The following is a 22443-nucleotide window of genomic DNA, read 5'->3' as shown; positions in this document are numbered from 1 at the left end:
AACATCTGAGGCTTTAGGAAGAGTCTGATTAACTCATTCATACTGAGGTACAAATAACTGACAGAGGCTTTGACAAAGTGGGATGTTCTTTTCCCTACTCTTTACCTTTTAACAAGGAAAATAGCCTTAGGGCAAAGGACTGACTCTGATTATGAATTCTTAGGTTCCTAGGGAAGGTATTTCAGAAGGAAATGGGGAGAAGTATTCTTGTGTGCCCCTAAAATAATACAATAAGTCCTCACTTAATGTAGTTGACAGGTTCTGTGACTTTAAGTGAAACAACATATAACAAAACCAATTTTACCATATAAACATGAGTTAAGTTTCTATAGTATCTCATCAACGTTATAACAAAATGATATTATTCGAGGACCTGATGTTCAGTGTGAAGAGTTATCTCACCTTGTCTAGTGTTGGGTATAGCTGCATGTAAGCCAAGTGTTCTCTCCATCCAGCTCTGGCATCCCATGGCCAGTAAGGATTGCACTGCACTTCCAAGGATTTCTAGGTATGGTTTTGCATTTCTGACAGGGGTTGAACTAATTATTTTCTAGGAGAAAAGACAAATACTGGTCCTGAGAATGCAGGTGGTGTGAGCCTTCAGGTAGAGTTAGGTGGGATTTGGGAGCCCAGGTCTTTTACCACCTGAACTAATCTTTCCAGAGGAGGCAGAAGAGCATAATGGTGAGGAATCAAATGTCATTGGATTCAAGTCCCAGCTCTGCCACTTGCCAGCGATGTGGTCTTCACAGATAGCAAGTGACTTACTATTTCTGTGTCTCAGTTTCTTCATCTGTAAAATGGGGATAATTATACCTACCTTACTGGGTTGCTATGAGGTTTACATGAGATACTGCATGTAGTAAAATCATAGCACAGCACCTGGAACACAGTGAAATGTGATAATTGTTACTATGTTTATCAGTATGGTTGTGATTATGATTTTTGTCACCCAGAGCCATTGTGTGGCTGGCTGGCTACAATGCCACGACCCAGGAGATTGCAAGGCCTTCTGAGCTATTGGCAGGAGTCAAAGCGTACATCGGTTTCATCCAGTCACTGGCCCAGTTTTTGGGTGCGGATGTTTCCAGGGTCATCCGCAATGCCCTTCTGCAGCAGACACAGCCTCTGGACTCCTGTGGGGAGCAGACTATCACCACTTTCTACACAAATTGGTCAGTGTTGCTTGTCCTCACTCTGCCTTACCTCTTTGTTAGCACTTTTTCCTTTACACAGCAGGACCTTGGCGGGTCCAGGCATTTTAACTCCCAGGGCCACAGAGCCCCAAACAGGCTTGTTTCGGCTTGAAGACTGGAGCAATAAGCTGGGGCAAGCCAGCTACCCTTCTGTCCAGCATGAGGTCCCTTTCTAATCTCCCGTGGAACGTCCATTGATCTCCTCTGTAGCAATTTGACCTTTTCTCTCTTAGTCGTCAATTCCTAACCTTCCTTTTCTGGATTCTAACTGTTTTAATTTCAGATGATCTGTCTTCTTCTTTCTGAAGTTCCCTTGTTTCTCTTTTCACCCAGCTTCTTCCTCTGAAAACCATTCTGACATCATCTCTCGGGAATATTGTCTCTTCACCCCCAGCCATGACCGTGTTTCTAATAGATTGTTCTTAATGGGGATGGGGGCCTCCTCCCCAAACCGTAGGAATTATGTAGCAGTGTTTCCTTTGAGATTTAAGGATGGAATGGAGCCGGATTCCTACCTCCCCACAAGCCACTGGGTGGCGCTCTTAATCCAGTATGAGCTCATCAGGAGAGAGGCTGCAAAGAACCCCCAATAGGGGAAAGACAGACAAGGTTTTGCAAATACAAATGCCAAAAAGGACCGGGAGGTAAGGTAAATGGATGTTGTGGGCTACCGTGTTTCCTCGAAAATAAGACCTAGCTGGACCATCAGCTCTACTGCGTCTTTTGGAGCAAAAATTAATATAAGTCTTGGTCTTATATTATATAAGACCTGGTAGTTTATATCATATCATATCATATCATATCATATCATATCATATCATATATCATATCATACCATATCATACCTCATATCATATCATACCTGGTTTTATATTATGTTAAAATAAGACTGGGTCTTATATTGCTTTTTGTTCCAAAAGACGCATTAGAGCTGATGGTCAGGCTAGGTCTTATTTTCGGGAAAACACGGTAGGTGGGAACTTCAGGTAGGTGGGGAAGACATGCCTTTTTAAAGGGGGCAGCTGCCACTTAGCTCCACCTGATCTCTGCCTCACTAAATCCTTATTTTTAATGTAAAATCTCTCAATTTCAAAATTTTGACAACTAATTCAAATTAAAAGGAAAAAATACATCACATTTGACAAATGGGTTTGACCTACCCGTGGTTAGCTTGTGACTTCTGTAAGACCTAAGCCAATAGCTAGTTGCCTGGGTGAATGGCATGGATTAGCCAAGCCATCCTCTGCTGACATTGTCTAGGGGCCTTCTCAGCTTGCCCAGACGTCAGAAGGGACTGTTTGGAGACTGGATGATTAGTGTTCATGGGGTTTCTCTGTCCAGGATGTTTGACTTGAGATCTGCTTCCAGGATCCTAAGTTTTCAGTCCAACATTTTCATTGGAGAGTTTGAGGCTAAGTATATTTCAGAGGAGCCCAATTTAGTAGGAGCTTTTTTCTTGTCATCTTGGGCTTGTCTGACATGACAGAGAAAGGCCAAGGGTGAGGGGAGTACAATAGTCGGAAAAGAGCAGGAGCTGAGGGAGGAGAATGCATGCTATTACATTTGATGGCCCAACGGAATACCCTGCAGATTAGAGGTGAAGCAGGATTACATTACTGCCAGTTGTTGTTGAGCCAACAGCTTGGGGTTAATTAGAGTGTTGCAGTATCTTCTTTGAGTCGCTTTGTTCCCACCCCAGCCTTTGGTGGAGTTTCTGTTCCTGAGCCCAGTAGTAGTGGTGGAAAACAATGGTAGGGAGAAAAGATTGAACACTAATCTCCTGTGTTTTCTTGGCCAACCCGGTAGGTACCTAGAAAGTCTGCTTAGACAGGCGAGCAGTGGGATCATCCTCCTCGCCCCAGCCATGCAGACCTTCATCAGCCTCCCCCGAGAGGGCGAGCAACACTTCAGCGCAGAGGAGTTCTCTGACATCTCTGGTGAGCCCAGGGCCCGGTCTCCTTGTCAAGGAGCTGAGCCTTTCCCCCCAATACAGTATCTCAGCCTATGGATTCCATCTCAATTCTCCTACTTCCTCAGAGACTCATTCTACCCTCTCCTCAGCATCTCTGCTAGATTCCACCTTAGGGACAAAAAGTGATTCTAAGTGAGACCCAGAATTGAGGAGTGGCCTGAGGGTTGAAGGTGGAGAGGGACAGTGAGGGGAGTTAGGAGTTAGGGACACTCAAGTCACTGAAAGGATTTATTCTTCGAAGGGTAGTAAATAGTTATTTTCCATCTCCACGAAGAATAAAAGAATAGGACATATAATGAAGAATAAAGCATAAATGGAAGAAGGTCATTCTCATGCTTGGAATTATGAAATAGTGGTCTGATATCATGGCATATTCCTTCTTAGGGATACATTTTAGAGCCTTTAACCAGTGCTTAGGTTACCGATGTTTAATAATGATGATAAGATAATGGATGGCACTTATTGTGGGCTAAGTTCTCAGTGTTCTCATGTGTTAACTCATTTAATGCTCGCAAGAGCCTTGAGGTAGATACTCTTACCCCGATTTTACAGATGAGGACACTGAGACATGGACACGTTAAGGAGCTTGCCTAAGGTCACACATTCATTAATGATAGAAATGGGATTTCAACTCAAGGCAGTCAAATTCCAGAAGCTGGTGCTTAGTCACTGTGTAGTGCTGCTTCCCAGTGTATGGAAGTGCTTTTGTGTCTCAAGGGGGGCCAGGTAAGGAGTGTGTGGTGAATGAGTTGGGAAGTCATTCTCTTTTTAAAGAGGGCTTTAAGCCATACAGATCCTTTTTCATGGATTTGTTTTACTGACTGATTTATGAACTGTCCTACTGCTTCCTCCTTCCTTTCAACTCCATGTAAGTCATGGATCCTGCGTGGTATTTGGGACAGGTAGGAGACATTCCAGTGACCCTCCGCTCTCCATCCTTCTCCTTCCTTGGGGGTGTTATGAAAGTCAGAGTATGCAGTTCTGTTCTCCAGCTCTGTCTTCTTCCTACCCTCATTCTGACTCCATCAGTAAGCTGACCCTACTCTTTATCTGCTGGAGGTTTCAGATGTCCCCTTCTCATCAACTCCACCCACAAACTGTAGGCAGCATCTAAAATCAGCTGTAGGTCTTGCTGACAACTGACAAGCAGCAGGAGGTAATGCTGATTCCCCCTTCTACCACCCCCACCCCAATTTTCCTGGGTTACCATGGTGATGGGGCAAAGCTACTCCAAAAATAGATGGAAAGAGGAGGATGCCCTTGGGTTACTAGCCTGGAGTAGAGAAGACTAGAGTAAGGAGGTTTGGCAGATCCAGACCTGTAGATGGACTTGCAGTTCAGCGGTCCCCTCTCCATCCAATCTAGAGGATGCGTCTCAGTCCCTTTCGCTGTTGTTGGCCATTTTAGCATTATCTAAGTTGACTGGTTAGGAAATCCTTTTCTAGTTCTCAGGTCAATCTTCCTACTGTCAATAGGTGACTCTAAAAATGTATTTACTCTGGACAAAGCTCTGTGTCAGTTGCTGTGACCACTTCTACATCCTCTGCCATTGGTGGAGGTGGAGGCCAACCAGTCTTGCTCTCAAAGACTTGAGCATGGAGCCTTGATTTTCATTTCCCTCTAAACTCATATTCACTATGTTAAACTCACCTTTCTTGACTGGTCTCTTGTTGTTATCACTTCTGGTCTTTTATGGTTTTTCTCTGCTGGGATGGCCCATAGCCAGAGATCATAGCTAGAGCTCCTCCCTGTTTGAATTTGTCACTACTGTTCTTAACATGGGGTTTCCCGAGACAGCTTTATTTGATTCACAAAGGACCAGAGGCAGACTGGGTAGGGAGGGATAAGGCATTGGGGCAGATGAGATGAAAGAGTATTTAGAGGAAAACACAATTGCGACTCTGCGGATGTGTGTTGATTATGAAAAAACAAAAGGTAGCTTAAGGAGAGAAAAAGTTGGACAGTGAGGCGTTAAATAAGGGAAGGGGAGGGAGGAACATAGACAAAGCCAGGCCTTCGATAAGGAACTAGTTGTGGTATCTGTTGGGACACCAGAAGGGGCAGTAAGGCATTACGCTAGCTTTCTGGTACCAGCTTTTAACTTGGTTAAGCACCTTGGACAAGCACTTAACCCCTTGCCCTCTTGTCTGTTAAGCCATATATCTCAGAGGGCTGTTAATAATTATCATAATAATCCCTTATTCATATATATATATATATATATATATATATATATATATATATATATATCTGTATAGTGTTCTAATGTTTTTATAATGTATGTTATTTATTCTCATATCAACTCCATGAGGTATTCAGGGCAGATATTGATTTCTTCATTTTACAGAGAAGTAAACTTAGCTTTATAGAGGCTCAGTGACTTGTTTAAAGTCTTATGTCTACTAAAGTTACTACAGCTGGTCCAGTAAGAATAAAACCGAGGTACCACATCAAAGGACCTGGGAAAGTATAGATTCTTATAAGGATGTAAAATAAATAGTTCTCATTTGTGATACATATTGGTGTGAGTACCAGTGGGGAGAGGGTAAACGGTCCCATGGGCAGGCCAAACCTATCACCTGAATGCAGGATATCAGGTCACTTTTGCTCCCCAACTTCCCCTTTCCTTTCCTTGCTGAAACCCATTTTAAAGAGTCAAATCACCCTGTAGCTGTTGTGCAAATGCTCCAGTGCCCTCTGAGTCCAGCTGGGATCTCTGTAACTCTATTCCAGAGATGCGGGCCTTGGCTGAACTCTTGGGCCCCTATGGCATGAAGTTCCTGAGTGAAAACCTGATGTGGCATGTGACCTCTCAGATTGTGGAGCTGAAGGTACCGTGGAAGCAAGCCCCGGGCAAAATGTTCAGCCTCAGGGGAAGAGGGTTAAGAGTAGGAGACTGGGGGAAAGAGGCACCGTGGGTTCCGGCGTTTCCTGCCTAACGTCTCTGTGTCCCGGCTGCAGAAGCTGGTGGTGGAAAACATGGATGTGCTTGTTCAGATCCGCTCTAACTTTAGCAAGGCAGACTTGATGGCATCTCTGCTGCCCCAGCTGATAGGTGAGCACCTCCCCAAAAGGGAGAAGGAACTGTGGGCAAAGCATTGCGGGATCTGGATTTGGGGGACCTGGGGGCTGGGCCGGATCTGAAGAAGCAGCGCCATCACTGTCCTCCTAGTTCTCTAACACTCGTCTTTCTCCTCAGGGGCTGATAATGTGCTCAAACGCATGACCATCATTGGGGTTATCCTCAGTTTCAGGGCCATGGCCCAAGAGGGACTTCGGGAGGTGAGTTGGGGAGAGGGGCTGCCACAGAATCACAGTCCCCTCCGTGGTAGGGCTTGTATGAGAAGTTGTGGAAAGGGTTGGAGAACATTGAGGAGAAAGGAGCTTAATTTAGTAGAGGTCCTGGAAGATCTGGGGCTAAATGAACTAAGGAAAGCTGGAGGCATGGGAGAGGGGTGGGAAGCCAGCTAGGTTCATATTTAAGCTGAGGCCCTTTGTTTTGTTTGTTTTTACCTGTCTTTGAAGGTACTGGCTGGCCACTGTTCTGTGGATTCATTCATCTTCTTTCCTCTAGGTTTTCTCCTCCCACTGCCCATTTCTTATGGGTCCCATTGAGTGCCTGAAGGAGTTTGTCACTCCAGACACAGACATCAAGGTATGGGGGAGTGCAAAGTGGAATCCAATGTGGAGGCATGTTGAAAAAGGGTATAGTTAGGATCTTGTAAGGGAGAGAAGGCTCTGAAGAATACTGTAGGGAGAAGAGCCAGGGTTTGAATAGGAAAACACTGGGGGAAATTTTGTGAAGTGAGAGGGCATTGGTCAGACAAATATTCTTGGGGAGAGAGGGAGACATGGGGGAATGGAGAAAAGTGGGAGCCCGGGAGACCCTGTTGGGGCTGGGGAAACATTACTGGAGGGAGAAGGGTAAGCTCTGGGACAGTAGCTGTAGGTTTTCACCTAAGATGTACACACAAGCTCCTCTTTAGTCAGGAATTTAGGTACTTTTTGTAAAAAGATTTGTTCCTTCCATTCCCACCCACCCTGCCTGCCTTTAGAGTTTCCTTTCTTTTTCTGGCATTTCTTCCTACCAGTTGTGAAACTTTCTGGTTCCTTTGTCTGTGTCATCTGCCTCAAGGCCCCGTTTACTACAGAGATGGAGGAAAAAAGAGGGGCTTCTGTAGGCACCCCAAGTCAGACATCCATTCCCCGCCCCTTCCATTATCTTGTCTTTTGAATCACCTGGAACGAACAAGTATGTTACACAGGAAATATAGCTGAAGGCTGGGAACAGGGGCCTTCAAACGCACAGGGCAGGTTGCTTCTCTTATTGACCATCCCTTAACAGAGGGCGGTCTGTGATAAGAGGAAACTGGTTAGCAGAAAGAATTAAAATTAGGTGTTAAGAAAAATGTTCTTACCTTGAGATCAAAAGAGTTGTGAAATATCCTCTTCTGTTTGTGTAAAATCAGATGAGGGTCAAGTGGTCATGGGGGCCGTGAGGGGTGATGTTTCACTGGGATGGCTGCCCCTTTGGACCAGTTATCATTTTACAGTGAGCCTGGGTTTCTGGCAGCTGCTGATGCTGGCGCCAATGCTCTAGCCTGTCAGGAGCTTGTCTAGTTGATATCTCCCAGGCAGCCCTGAGCTCTATGCTCTGCCCGCTTGTGAAAAAGAACAGGTGGAGGTGGAGGGGGGATGTCCTGTCCATCAGAGATTCTGTTACTGCCTCAGAGGGTGAGAAGCTTAGGATAAAAGAAAAGTAAGACCCCTTCAATTATCATCCCTTTCTTCCTCCAGAAAACCACAGGTCATGGACCAGGGCTCTGACCTCTGAGGCCATGGTTGCCATGAGCAGGGTCATCTAGTTAGTAGGGAATTTAAATCCAGGGCAGAGCAGAATGTGGCTAAAGTTTACCTTCTGTGTCGAGTCCCATAGGTCAGTTTGTGTATATTGTTATGTTTGTGGGGTTCTTTGCATATGATATTCTACTTAATTGTCTGCTATTAAAACAGTTATCCTTATTCTCTCAGAACATGTTAAAGTCTTTTTTTTTTTTTTTTTTTAGCCTCAAAGGGGTCTAAGTCCTTGGTGTGGGAGTGGGGGTTTGAGGCTATATCCTGGGAACCTGATTCTAAGTACAACGAGGGGGTTTGGGTATCAGTCAGTAAATATTGAGTCCCTTCTGTGAGCTTAGCATTGTATTAAAAACTAGAGAGGATAAAAAGAAATGCAACATTTCTAGCTTTGAGATAAAGGAAGAGGAGGGAAAGGGATAATGTTTATTAGTCTATTAGTAGTGACTGTTAATCCCTACGGTAGATGCTTTGCACGTGTAGTCTAATTCAATCTTCACAACAACTCTGTGAGGTAAGTACTATTATCCCAGTTTTACAGATAAGAAAACTAAGGCTCAAAAAAGGTTAAGTAACTTTTAGTCAAGGTCACATATTTAGTAAGTGGTAGTGCTAGGATTTGAACCCAGAACTTCTCACTCCAAAGCCTTTTTCTCCCTTCTCCACGCCATGAGGTTAAAAAAAGTATAATCTAGTTGGTGAGATAAGCCATATGCCTCACCTCCTATCTGAAAAGATAACTGAAGTCTCCAGGTACTGTGTGTGTGATCAGTGCTAAGTCAGTGCTACCAGTTTAAGGAGGCAGACACGGGTTTGGGCTGAAGTAATCATGGAGGGCTTCACAGAGATTTAAGTTAAGCCTCAAGGGATGGGTGTCACCTAGATATGAGTAGAGGAAAGGCAAGAACACCCTGAACTAAGGAAGAACATGAACCAAAGTATGGAAGTAAGGAAGTATAGTTTGGAGAGTGAATAAATTACTTTAGGAAGTGTTTGGAGAAATAAAGTTGAAAGAGTAAATTTGTAGTATGCGGTATGTGACTGCCAAGCTAAAGCATTTGGGTTTTTTCCCCTGTAGGTTAGGGAAAGCTATGAAAGGAATTCCTGCAAAAGGTGATGGTACACCAAAAGTTTAAAATCTGATTTAGGAATCCTGACTACCTGTAGCTTCTGCCAAGCACTTCTTTCCTGGGAATCATTTTCAGAATGTTGTTTTCTTCTCTACCAGGTGACCCTGAGTGTCTTCGAGCTGGCATCTGCTGCAGGAGTGGGCTGTGACATTGACCCAGCTCTGGTGGCTGCCATTGCTAACCTGAAAACTGGTGAATTGGGGAAAGGGGTCAAGGGAAGGCCGGGGCCATATTTTGGGGAGGAAAAATGTCAATGTCAAAGAAGCCTTTTGTTTGGGGTTGTAAATTCAGGGGATATAAACTGGGAGCTAAAGAAAAACTAAAAGCATGGTCCCTAACCCCCACAAAATACACAGGTAATTTAGACTTGTAGTCACATTCCAACCAGCTGACCTATCAATCAGCTAAAAAGTATTAAGTGAGAGTCTGTTTGATGCTCAGCAAATGCTCAAAGGAATTTACAGTCTGGTTGGGGAAATAAGATTAATGCAGAAGAAACAATGAGGGAACAATACACTGGTAGTGTGTGATTTCACGCTGAGCTGTGTGGTAAAGTGTGTAAGTCCCCAGAGTGATCGTGTACTCTCCCTTCCCACCTTGACACTATTTCCTTCTTCCCCAGGTCTCTCACATTTGTCTCTCACATTTTCCGTTACACATTTCCTCTTACACATTCACACTTACACTCAGAACAGGATGGAACCTACGGGTTGGTATTAAGCCCTTTCAAATCTCCAGACTGGCCCTCCCTCTTCTCTTAGTTTTGGTGAGACTCTTTCCTCTCCTTCCGGCCTCTCCACCCCATCGCAGAGACAGTGTGCTTGGACTGCTTGTCAGCAGAGCCCTTCGCTAAGAGCTCTGCTCTGTCACCAGAGGAGGCCTCCAGACCTCAGGCCCCTCACGGTACCTGGAGGCTCACCCTGTCCCCGTCAGCAATAATGGTTTGCCCATAGTGCTGTATCAAGTGTCTTCATAGAGGTTTTCTCCCGTGATCCTCACAGGAATTCTGTGAAGTAGGACCCTAGAGAAGAACACTCCTGTTTGCTGACCTTACTTGTCCTCTCTTCCTTCTCACCAGATACTGCATCCCCTGAGGAGGAATATAAGGTGGCCTGCCTGCTCTTGATCTTCCTTGCAGTTTCCCTCCCACTCCTTGCCACAGACCCTTCTTCCTTCTATAGCATTGAGATGGATGGTACGTAAGGAGTAGGTCTGAGAAAACCGCCCTATTGAGGTTACTGTCCTGGGGTGGGGAGATGAAAAGAGACATTTATCTACCTGGAAAATACAGACTTCTGACTCAGGTGCAAAGTTCTGTTTCAAAAAGCACTTGAGAAGGAACTATCCAAAAAATTCAATTTAGTGAAATTTTGTAAGAACATCCTTCTCCTAATTCCCAAATGCCTCCTAGTCCTTTTGGTGTTAAGTAGGGGTGGTCCAGCCTGAAAACATGCGAACTTAGCAGCTGAGGTCAGGCTGGAGTGGCTCACTTTATTTCCTTTTGTTTCTTTCCCCCTCCATCAATAATAACCTAGGTTTCAGCAACAACATTCACTGCTTGACCAAAGCCGTCATCCAGGTGTCTGCTGCCCTCTTCACACTCTACAACAAGAACATTGAAACTCACCTCAAGGAATTTCTGGTGGTGAGTGGGCTAGGTGAAAAGGAATGTAAGGTTGCAAAGTCTGGAGAGAATTGTTTCGACTTAAATCCACAGACAGTTATTGTTGAACAGGTCTTGGAGTCTAAAATCCTACCTAATTCATTAAGCAGGGAGAGGCCACTTCGTGAAAGGCAGGGATTTCTTCTAAATTCCCTAACAGCTGGTATTTCAGCCTCTGCTCGAATACTTAGAAAGAGCACTGGACTAAGAGTCAGAAAATCTGAGTTCTAGTTCTGGATCCATCACTAAGTTGTGTGACCTCTGAAGAGCCAAACTTTCGGGGCCTCAGTCTTCCCATTTATTAAATATAGTGATTAAACTGAACCCATGATTCACTACCTTGGTGTTATTAGAATATCCCAAGGAGCTTGTTCAAATGCAGAGCCCCAACCCTTATACCAGATCTACTGAATTAGAATATCCTAGGGTGAGTCCTGGCCTGTTTTTAATAAGGTCTCCAGGAGACCTGATGTACAATAAAGCTGGAGTTTTACAATCTATAAGGCCATTTCTAACTCTAATATTGACAAAAAGTAAAACTTTTTTTGAATTCTCAAACTTGAGCATAAATCAGAATAGTTTAGAGAATTTCTGAGTCAGTGGATTCAACATGTGCTGGGAAATTTGCATTGCTAACAAGTTTCCAAGTTAGTCCTGATATTGCTCGTCCTGGGATCTCACTTTGAGAACCGCTGGTTTAGATTTCTAGGGACTTGGGCTTACAACCAGGTGGCTGATTCTACTGTAGGCTGTGTCTGATTTGTTTGAAAAAAATTGTTTTAAAAGAAATTTTAGCCAAAGTTTGGCTCCCTGTAACTACCACCATTGATCTTAGTTTTGCCTCTGGAGAAACACAAAGTAATCTCTTTCCATCGTTGAAAGAGGCCCAGAGTTTTCCACTCTAAATCCTCCATGGAGGAATCCCATCCATACACTTCTGATACATGGTCCATTCCCCATTGCCTGCTTGAGCATTCTCAGCAAGAGGGAGCTTATTCCTTGGCAAAACATGGTCTCATTTAAGAAGTAGGGCCTCATCTGTCTTCTTTCAGGAGGAAACACAGTAGATTATATTCTCTCAGGAATCATACCATTGTCTTGAAAAGTACATGTCTGGGGCTTGGGGGCTTGGGGCTTGAGTGGGTCTCTATTTAAACTGGGCCAGCCCATCAGACAGAATGGGCTCTGAGCATCGGAGATATAAAGAGGACTCACAGCATAGCTCTAAGATGGGGTGAGAAGGGAATTCCCCCTCCCCCCGCTTTCCCTTTTACCCTCTTTGTTTGCTAAATGGGCCTGGGATACAATCTTCCCTCTTTGATTTGTTGGGGACCTGGAGGTGAATGGAGAGGACAGCTATTTGGGAGTTGACAGGAGGAGAACACCAAGCGCACTGTGTCTGAATCAGAGGCCCAGCCCTATCTCTAGTTGGGTGAGGAGTCAGCTGTAAACATGATGACAGCAGTGTTTGGAGGCTGCCTGGGAAAAGAGATTAATCTCCTGGCACCCAGCATCACCTGCCTTTGTTCTGGGTTCTTTCCTTGCCCTTGCCACCTCTCCCCCAGTACCCCTGGCGGCCTCCTGTTGTCTGCACTGGCTGGTTGACAGGCAATATGCATCTGAAACAGAGGGAATTTGCCACTTTTCCACCCTGAGTCTCCAGGAACATCCCAGCACTTCTCAACATTCCTCCTTGATCTTTTCTTCTGTAGCCCGAGGCTGTCCTACTCTGACCTCCATAAAAAGCTGCTTCCCTTACAAATTCTTCCCTTACAGGTGGCCTCTGTCAGCCTCCTGCATCTGGGCCAGGAGACTGACAAGATTAAAACCAGAAATCGGGAATCCATTTCTCTGCTCATGCGCTTGGTATGTATCTCGTTTAAGTTGGTCTGGGGAAAGAGAGCGGGAGGGCCAGAGAGAGACTCCTCTGTAGGGTCTTTGGGTCCCTGCCGTTGTCATCACCCAAAGAACTTAATTCTGCCTGACCCTCTGGGTCTAGCCCTCACGTTCTAGTCAACACTCTACACTTGTCCTGTAATTGCAAGGGAGAGTCTTCAAGGCCTTCTCTGCAGGCCAGGGCCTTCCTGGCCTTTAGCTGACCGGCCCCCTTTGCCTGCAATGTTCTGACCTGGTGGGGCAGCTGAGTCCCTCATCCAGAACTACCTGCCCAGTACATGTTTGGTTTTACTTGGCCACTTCCTATCACGGGCTTTCTTGTCCTTAAGAGTACTGTGAAGAGGGTGCCAAATAGCAGGGAGCTGAAATGGGGGCTGGTGGGGAGGGCTCAGAGAGGGGAGGGATTTTAGATGAAAAGCTGTGAGGCAGGGAGCCAGGTGGGCCCTGTATCAGGCAGCTCCTGCTATCTCTTCTCCTTTCTTCCCAAGCTGTGGGCTTTTCTCTACTTTGGCAGAAAGTTCTGGGAACTCTGACTCAGTTAATTAAAAACAAAATCTTTTCCTCATGACCCTGTTTCCCTCCCAACACACTTACTCACTCTTTTGCTCTAAAAGTCTGATTCTCCAGGTTAGTATTTAGATATGGACAGGAGGGGCTCCTGCCCTGGGCCCTGGGTTTAAGAGGCCCTCCTCTGGCCTATGGGGTGAGGACACATCCACTGGAGCCTGTGCCTCACCTTGAAGCCCCAGTAAGGACTTCGGAGACCTCAGAATTCTCTGCTAAGCAGCTCCAGCCCGCTTGTGGGACTTGTAGGGCGGAGTGTCTTCCCCACATCCGTCCTACTGAGGTAGACTGCTGCTGGTGGATTTGCCTCTGGTGCCCAAAGAATGTAGGGCTGGAGCTTAGCTGTGCGGATAGGAAGTCTAAGTGTGCATGAAAAACCCTTCCAACTGAGGCTGGTTCCCGCTTCCCTGTTCTGGTGCGGAGCTCTGAGGAGTCTAAGAATTGTTCATTCAAACCTGGCCTTCTGTGAAATTATAAAAGTATATTGTGAAAGTTAAAGCTAGAACATAATAGTCTATTTGATTTATTTAGTCATATGGTATGTGGGCTGCCATTTGGACTCTTGGCCCAGGACCACAAATGTTAGGGGCAGGGATGCCTGCGATGCCCCCTGGGTCTCCTTTAAATACTTGGGCACTGAGTGGTATCTGTGTCTCAATTTCTCCTGCTAGAAAAAGGCGTAGGTTGGGCTGATTAAGGATTATGATGGAGAAGAGAAGAGAATGGACATGAGGGTGTGTGTGTGGCGGGGGGCGGGTAGTGAGGGGTGAGAGGGCAGAGGAGGCAGATGGCATATACGGCAAATGCCAGTAGTGTGCTGGGTAGAGCACAGTCTGTGGAGCAGCAAGTTAATTAACCTTTGCTGAGTCTTTATCCATAAAAGCGGGCAGTAATCCTCGTGATAACAGTGGTTAAGATTCATGAGATAATATATGTGAAAGTGCCTAGTACATAATAGATGCTCAACAAATGTTAGTTCCCTCCCTCTGCTGTTTATTTTAGCTTCTGGATGGTTAGGTATGCCTCTTCATTGCCTTGGGCAGTTTTCACTTCTGGAAGGTTGGAGGTGATTCTGTATTGCCACACAGCCCTGCCTCCTCCTTCTGCTTTGCTCCCCCCACCAAAAAGAATTGTGAGAAGGCATATGCCCTTGTGGCATTCGCAGTGAGGCCTGCAGAGTGGCTGGAACAGAGCTAGGACCAGGTGCTTTCTGCTGCTGCAAAGCAATTTAAATGCAAATGTTTCCACAGAGAAATTGGAAATGACTGAAGGGGAAGGAGCTGTATTCTGAGTTAAGCGGCTACTCATATAGCCCCAAACTCTGGCCAGGCACTCCTCTCCCTGGGGTCTTTCTCTCTCAGCTGTCAAGCCTGGGCACTGTCCACCCCTAGTATTGCCAGCCTGTTCCTGGCATGGGTGGGTTTCTCAGGGGGAAAGAGATGATGCTCTCATAGAATCGTGGAATCTTAGATGTCAGAACGAGGCCGGATCCTGGCAATTGGTCCAGTCCTTATAGTTCATAGATGAGGAAACCATGGACAGGGAGGGAAAGATGACATTCAAGGTTTCCCCCAAAATATATGGGGAGATTTGGGATTAGAACCCAAGTTTCTTGGCCTTCAGTCTAGGGCTATTTCTACTACTACCGTGTTTCCCTGAAAATAAGACTGGGTCTTATATTAATTTTTGATTCAAACAAATGAGAAACAGAAACTCATAGACACAGACAATAGTTTAGTGGTTACCAGAGGGTAAGGGGGGTAGGGGGTGGGGGGTGGGAGATGAGGGTAAGGGGGATCAAATATATGGTGATGAAAGGAGAACTGACTCTGGGTGATGAACACACAGTGGGATTTATAGATGATGTGATACAGAATTGTACACCTGAAATCTATGTAATTTTACTAACAATTGTCACCCCAATAAATTTAATAAAATAACAAAAAAAAAAAATAACAACAACAAAAAAATGCATCAGGGCTTATGTTCAGGGGATGTCATCCTGAAAAATCATGCTACGGCTTATTTTCCGGTGAGGTCTTATTTTCGGGTACACACGATATGAATCTCCTCCAATTATTTTCTGTGCTTAATGGAGCAAAGACTAGTAAGAAGTCTTAGGCCAGTGGATTCTTCTGGAAGCTGTCACTCGTTTTCCTACACCTGAGGGTTGTATCCTGGAAAAGAGAGCCTATCCCTCTCCTGGCTTAAGGTTTGAAAGTCTTGCCCAGCAAAAAATTATTTCTGTTATCCAACCTAAGATCCGAGCTACAGTTTTATTGACAGATTTCCATCCCTTCAGCCTGTAGCACCTGTTCTTCTGAGGCTATGTGTATTGTGTACATGTATTTGAGAATAGCAGAATCTTACACATTTTAAAACCTGAAAGGACTTCAGAGCAAGGAGCATGTTAGCGTCGATAGGGTAGGTTCTCTTTTCTGAGTGAAATTTTAGAACTGGAAACCCCAGCAATACTGGGGAGGGCCCATCTGTGTGAATTGCTGGAGGATATGGGACACTCGTCTCCAGAGTGTGTCTCTTAGTCCCAAAGCTCTTGATGAGAAGAGTACTGTAGGAAACACCCTGCTCCTTCCTCCGGGCTGGGGCCTCTCCAGCCCAATGCTAGGTGGTGCTGCTTTTCGCTCACGTGTTCCTGCCACCAGGTCTCATCCAGGCATCTTGATCTATCTTTCTGCTTGGCTGTGGGGGCTGCTGGGATTACCACAGCACACAGGCTTCTAATTAAACTAATTAATCATGCCCGCTCCTTTCTGCAGCATCCTTACTGTTCCATAAGCACTGTACTGAGAAAGGGAGGACACTGAGGCCCCGCACAAGAGGACCCAGGTGGATTCCGGGCCCCTTTTCCAGCCTGCAGTGGCAATTGTTTCTTTCTCTGCCAAGCTTTGTCATTAGCACTTTTATTCATTCTTACCTGCATCTGTGCTGCCCACCCACATATGATTTAGCATCCAGAATGACAGAGAATGGGATTTTTTTCTGACACAAGGGAAGTGACTCTTTTCTGCCTTCTGCTTCTGAGCCCTTCATATAACCCTGAGGAGGGGGACAGGGGCCGTTATAATGGAGCTGAAGAGGCCATATTGCTTTCCTAGAGCTAAACCAAGTGGGGGAGGAAGAGGGAGTGTGATTTGGAACTCTGTTCACTTATAAATCTGAGGGCCTCAGAGGGCCTGGCCCAGGGGACTGAATGAAGCGGAACAGGGTGTCACAGAGGTATGCCCCACCTGAGGTTCTCATCGCTTGGCCCCTTCTCTTCCAGGTGGTAGAGGAGTCCTCCTTCCTGACCCTAGACATGCTGGAGTCCTGTTTCCCTTATGTCCTGCTTCGAAATGCCTATCGGGAGGTATCCCGGACCTTCCACCTGAACCGAGTGCCAACCAGTACTCACTGAAGAGCCCTGTGGACCTACCCAAACCCACGCCATACTGGAAGCTGTGGCATTTTCTTAAGGAGTGGGAATGGGGTGTGTCTGGAGCCAGAGCTGATGAACAGGCATATGGAGGAACAGTCCAGGGCTGAGAAATCATAGAGAAGTGGGGCAGGCTGGGGGGATAGAGGACAGGCTATGGGAAAAGCTAGGCGAATGGGGCCCTGAGTGTGAATTTTTACAACGAGAAAACTGAGTGACATACAAATATGTTTTCTATCTTCTGTTGACTGGAGCTTGAGCTCTGACTGGCGTGGATCTCTCCGACCTTCATCACTATTCTAGGATAATGCTGGCCGACAGAGATGATCAATCATCATATTAAACTATAATGAGCTTATAATCCTCCCACTGGAGCTGCTATTGTCCCCTGCACATTCATTAGGACGATTATCTCCTCTCTTCCTTTTCTAAACGTGTTCTGCAAACATTCAGCCTGCTCCTACTGAAAAATTCTAGCAAAGGAACACCTGTTTTTCCTTTGTGGGGGCTCTTTTAGGAGTCATGGGTCTCATCCTCTGCCTCCAACTCTGCTGCCTCTAGGGACAATGAGGACGTGCTCTTGAGAAATTCTCTCTGCCCCAAACCCTTTCACCTGCCCTACCACATTTTGTGGGTAACAAGTAAGTTCGCTCATCTCTTTAACTTTCACACCTCCTGCTTTTTCTCTGACATCACCACAACCCAGAGCAGAGGGCTAGTCTAGGTAATTCTAGGTCACACGACAACTAATTAGACCAGAGTCATGTGGGTTTCCCTTCCAGATCATTTGGGGTCCTTTTCCTTCAATCTATAAAGACTACTTTAACCCAAATCCCCTTGTCATCCTGGGTATAGCTGTTGCTCCAGGCAGGGATTTCTTTTCTAGATCTTAAATTTCATAGACCTCATTAGGTTATAGGGCCCTGAGCGTGGGTATACTTGAGGGAGTACAAGCTATTTCAACTTAGCCCTTTTCTGCACTAATTAGAATTTCAAGAGTCACAAAGCCTGGGGGGTTCAAGACAGCACTAAACTAGGTTTAGTTAACTCCATGGCAGAAAACAGTGGCCTCCATCCATTACTTCTGTGCACTCACTGCCAGGAAGGCTGGAGCCACAGATCATATATGTCTGTTTCAGAGTGGATGGAATGGATAAATGTGATTAACTAGTTGATTAATCAGGGTCACGTCCATAGCTCCGTGATAAAAGGGAAGCAATCGTTGGCTTTCAGCAAAACCATCTGGCCTTTATTAAAGCTATTTGATAGCTGTTTTTGGATTTTGTATGGTGTTTCCCAAAAAATAAGACCTAGCCAGACCATCAGCTCTGATGTGTCTTTTGGAGCAAAAATTAATATAAGACACAGTCTTATTTTAATATAAGACCCTGTCTTATATAATATAATGCAATATAAGACCTCTGGTCTTATTATTAATTTTGCAATTAGAGCTGATGGTCTGGCTAGGTCTTATTTTTGGGGAAACATGGTATGTGTGTTTGATTTTTATTTCTTGAGACCCAAGCTTAGTCAATACTTTTTAAACTTGGCACCCATAATCAAAACAAGTTTTTCTTAGCAACAATTGTCTGCTCTTTAGGATAGAAGCAACATGCTTCCTGAATCAGCAAATTGTCCTTCCTTGGTATGGAAAGGACATTTTGTTCTAAGGAATGATTCAAGGTCAGGCCCACTGAAACTGAGGGCAAAGTTGATGAGGACGAGAAGGCTCAGAAGTATCTGAACAACTAATTTTAAACACATATCTCTGCTGGGATCATCATCTTGAGGAGATGGAGACCCCTTTTTCCATCTCTATGTGGAACTGCTTAAGAGGAGCCTCCCCGAGGACAGAAGACAAGTTACTGAAGGGGAACAGGGTAGACATAATGCCTTTTATTTTTTTAATTAAAATTTTTATTGAGATAGTTAATCCAATAAGTGAATGCAGAGAGGTCCTATGTATCTTTACCAGTTTTCCCTCAATGGTAACATCTTGCAAAATGATAGTATACTATCATAACCAGGCTATTGACATTGGTACAATCTGCTGATCTGATTCAGATTTCCCCAGTTTTATACTTGTTTTCTCTGCGTGTATGTATTTAGTTCAGTACAGCTATGTTACGTGTAGGTTCGTGTATCTACCACCTTGGTCAAGATACAGAGCAGATTCGTCACCACAAGGATCCCTCATGTTGCTCTTTTATAACCACACTCACTTCCCTCCTGCAACCCTCTACCCCTTCCATAACCCCTGGCAATACAAATCTGTTCTCCTTTTCTAAAATTTTGTCATTTGACATAATATCTCTTTATAAACATATAATTACACATACATTTCTCTATCACATATACATTTTCAATGTGTTCTTGCATCCTTATGACATTTCTGCAAGGTAGCCAGGGAAGACTTCCTTATTTCAGGCCAGTAAACAGATTCAGAGATGTTAAATGACTTAATGAAGCCACATGTTTAGCAGTACATGTAGAACTGGGACCCAAGTCCTAGACCTTTTCTCCCTGACCAGACTGCCTCTTCATCTCAGATTTAGTTGTTAGCATCCAGAGACCCTAGAATGAGCAAAAATAGGAGGTGAGGACCTGATGGCCTGTACCACCTGAAACAAAAGGTGAATGTTTAGAGGTCACACTACCCATCAGCATTTTAGGCAGTTTGCTTCCTTATAGCCTAGGACACAACTATGAAAACTATGAACTGCTTTCTGCTCTCAGATCCCCAGCTTGCTTTTTATTCAGGCCTAAAAGGAACCGAGGAATGAATATCAGGAAGAAATTCTGACCTGATTGCTTTGTCTTGCAGGCAGACTTGGTTCTAGCCTCAGCATTTTCATTAGTGCATTTATTTTCATTAAAATCTCCATTAACTTGTTTGCAGCAATGAGATGGAATTATCCCTGTACCAGGCCTGGGGCGAGATGTTGCAGAGGTGCTCTCATTCCATTGGGCAGTTCAGTCAGTCCAGTGGGCACATGAGGGCAGCCTCTATGCGCAGTGGGGCTAGGGCCTGGACTAGGGGGTCTTAACCCTTTGGTACTTGGCCTGGGAGGAAGAGAACAACTGTGGTTTGTGCTTGTAACCGGGAGGGAGGGAGGTCCCAGCTAGGGACAAGACTTCCTTAACCTTAGGTCCTCATGCCTATTATCAGTTCTCCAACAAAGTCTGACTTTGAGAAGAAGCTGGCACATGGTTGAAATGCACTCACGCGGTTGGGGGGGAAGAGTATTCTTCCAGTCCTCCTCCCCACAGGGCCTCCTGCTCCTCCTAAGTACCTGTCATCAAAGGAGAGGAAGATGAATCCCCCCTCAGCCCCCACACCTCAAGGAGTTGTCAAGCACTCTCCCTCCCACCTGAATAGGAAGCAGGAGCGGCAGGCCACGTTGCTATACCAGCCTGCAATGTTGAGGCAGTCAGAAGTGAACTTGAGCTGAGTTTGCAGCTCTGGAGAGAATGAGGAGCAGGCTTTTCTCCTGTCACTTTGGAAGTAGAGGATTGTGAGGCCGCCCCTTTAAATAGCGTTCTTGTAGGAGGCAGATCACATCCATCGGTCACCACTGCCAAAATATCATTTTTGGTGTCTGTCAAACTCAAAGCTTGCTGGAAGGGACTGTGGGGTTAAGGGAGTGAGGAGGCACGGTCTCCAAGGGGCAGGGACAGTGTGGAAGCTGAAAAGGAGAGGAATGAGGTTGGGTAGAAGGAGCTGGGAAAGGTGGGGGCAGAGGACAGGAGAAAAAGATTGGGAAAGAAGAATATCAGCTCTTTTGAGCCTATGAATGGAGCAGATACACCCTGTTCTTATCCCGCTAGAGGGAGGGTAAGACAAAAACGGGATTGAATTGCAACAAGAGGAATGAGGCTGAGGTTAAACACCAGGACTGGTGACTCTGGAAAGAGAAAGAGAGGCACAGCGTGGAAAAGCACTAGGAAAAGAACGGGAGACTCGGCCCTGGCTTTGTCGCTTGTTCTCTGTCGGACCACGCACTTTTTTCAGGGCTTAGTTTTCCCATTTGTTAAATGAAGGGAGTTAGACTAGATGGAGTCTAAAGTGTCTTTTACAGATACATTTTTTTTGGGGGGGCGTGAAGTTTTCTTTCAATAGTTTAGGAGATGGGGTGCTGGGAGAGCAGGGGCGGGGTGGCATATACCACTGTATTGACAAGAAATGTTAGGAGATCCTTCTGTAAGTATATCTCCTGCTTCTAGTTGAAATACTGCCTAATTTGGGAATTTCCTTAGCTCTAATCCTAATTCCCTAATTAGAGCTCTTTAGCTCTAATCCTAATTTGCAATTCTTTCGCAGTTTCTAGCCCATTCTTTTTCAATTGATAAAGAAGGCAATTGCTCTCAAGTTTTGAGAACTGGATTGTGTCGGAGTCTGACTGGGGTCTCAGATGCAGCTTTGTCTTGGCTGGGACTGTACCTGGCAAGGCGGGGAAAGAGGGATGTGTGCTGAAGTTAGATGGACAGGGAGGGGGCAGTCCCAGTCTTCTTTCCTCTTTTTGTCCTTCTCTGACTCGCCATCTCCTTCGGCCTCGGTACTTCTGGGAGCTGGTTCTGCTAGATCTGAAGGATTGACCTAACCTAATGGCCTAAGAGGCAATTCTTTGATGTTGGGAATCTTCACCCTGCCACTTCACTTTTGTTTTCTTCTCCTCCATTGCCTGGCAAGGGGGGAACTTCCACCCGATATTTAGAATGGAGTAAATACCTTCTTCAGATACCTCCTTCCAACCTCCAGAAGTTCTTCAAATTAAAACTCACATTCTGGGATCCTGGATTAGTCAGTGAATACATCTCCACTTTGAGTTTACATAGGATATCCCCCGTGCTAAAGTAGGTGGTCATTAAGAACAAATCTAAGAAATGCTAAGGTGTTTCCTGCCAGAGTCCAAAGTAGGACTTAGTTTGTTGGAAGAAGCTTTGCCCTGTTACAAGGTCTTGAGTTCATGTTCCAGGTCATTCATTCTCAAATGTTTTAATCAGTTAGGCTGTTTCCAGCTGGGCCCTCAGCCATTAGATTTCTTTCACTGAAGACAATAAGGGAAATAAACTGGAAAGGCTACAGGAGGGGTTGAGATGAGATATTGGGAATGATTTCCTGGCTCTCATGGAGTTATATTTAATCAAAAGAAGATGTGGTGCTGCTGCTCTGGTGGATTCTCTCTGGAAAGCTTTAAACTTGGGAGAAACTTCCATGACCAGGAGGGACGTTAGAGACACCAGGGGAAAGGCCACAGCGATGCAGACACGTCAGGAAGACCAAGCTAAGGAAACTGAGAAGAGGAGTGGGATAGCATCGCAACTCAGAGCAGACGCTGAACTTTTCCCTTCATAGGCAGGAGTGCAAGTGTGAGGGTCTGGTTTGGGGCTGGGTTCTCATGGTGGGGGGCTTCACTGAGCCAGACAGCCAAGGCCCCCAGGCAGAGAGACGTGGACTCTGTCTCTCACACACGAAACGCTAGGCACATGTGAATACATGAAACCTCACGCACATACACAGAAACTCAAAACACACACCGAGGGAAACCACGCAGCATCCACACCGAAGTCCTGCCGCCGCCTGCGCCGCACTCTGTAAACACGCACTCACATCCACCCGCGCGGTCCCGGGCGCCTGGGTGCGTGTGCCCGCCCCGGGGCGCTTCTATCTGTGTGTGCCCCCGGCTTCCAATCTTTCCTCTGGGAGAGGGAGGAGTGGCTGCCAGGAGTGAGAG

General features: G+C 45.6%; 1 protein-coding gene across 1 annotated transcript in view; it reads left to right on the top strand.

Annotated features, from left to right (window-relative positions):
- The window catches only part of NCKAP1L (NCK associated protein 1 like), a 40485-nt gene extending 23403 nt beyond the window's left edge, over window positions 1-17082 (top strand). The window contains exons 21-31 of the mRNA XM_019724390.2: window positions 957-1175; window positions 3003-3133; window positions 5902-5999; window positions 6130-6223; window positions 6368-6450; window positions 6743-6823; window positions 9251-9344; window positions 10231-10347; window positions 10688-10797; window positions 12592-12681; window positions 16559-17082. Of these exons, the coding sequence (XP_019579949.2) occupies window positions 957-1175; window positions 3003-3133; window positions 5902-5999; window positions 6130-6223; window positions 6368-6450; window positions 6743-6823; window positions 9251-9344; window positions 10231-10347; window positions 10688-10797; window positions 12592-12681; window positions 16559-16690 (1249 nt within the window). The 3' untranslated portion in view covers window positions 16691-17082. The remainder of the gene's footprint in view (window positions 1-956; window positions 1176-3002; window positions 3134-5901; window positions 6000-6129; window positions 6224-6367; window positions 6451-6742; window positions 6824-9250; window positions 9345-10230; window positions 10348-10687; window positions 10798-12591; window positions 12682-16558) is intronic.
- The last annotated feature ends 5361 nt before the right edge of the window (window positions 17083-22443 follow it).

This window comes from Rhinolophus sinicus, linkage group LG02 (genome assembly GCF_036562045.2).
Source record: "Rhinolophus sinicus isolate RSC01 linkage group LG02, ASM3656204v1, whole genome shotgun sequence".
Classification (NCBI taxonomy): domain Eukaryota; kingdom Metazoa; phylum Chordata; class Mammalia; order Chiroptera; family Rhinolophidae; genus Rhinolophus; species Rhinolophus sinicus.
Note: the sequence above shows the minus strand (reverse complement) of the source record. Positions and strands in the feature narration are given on the sequence as shown.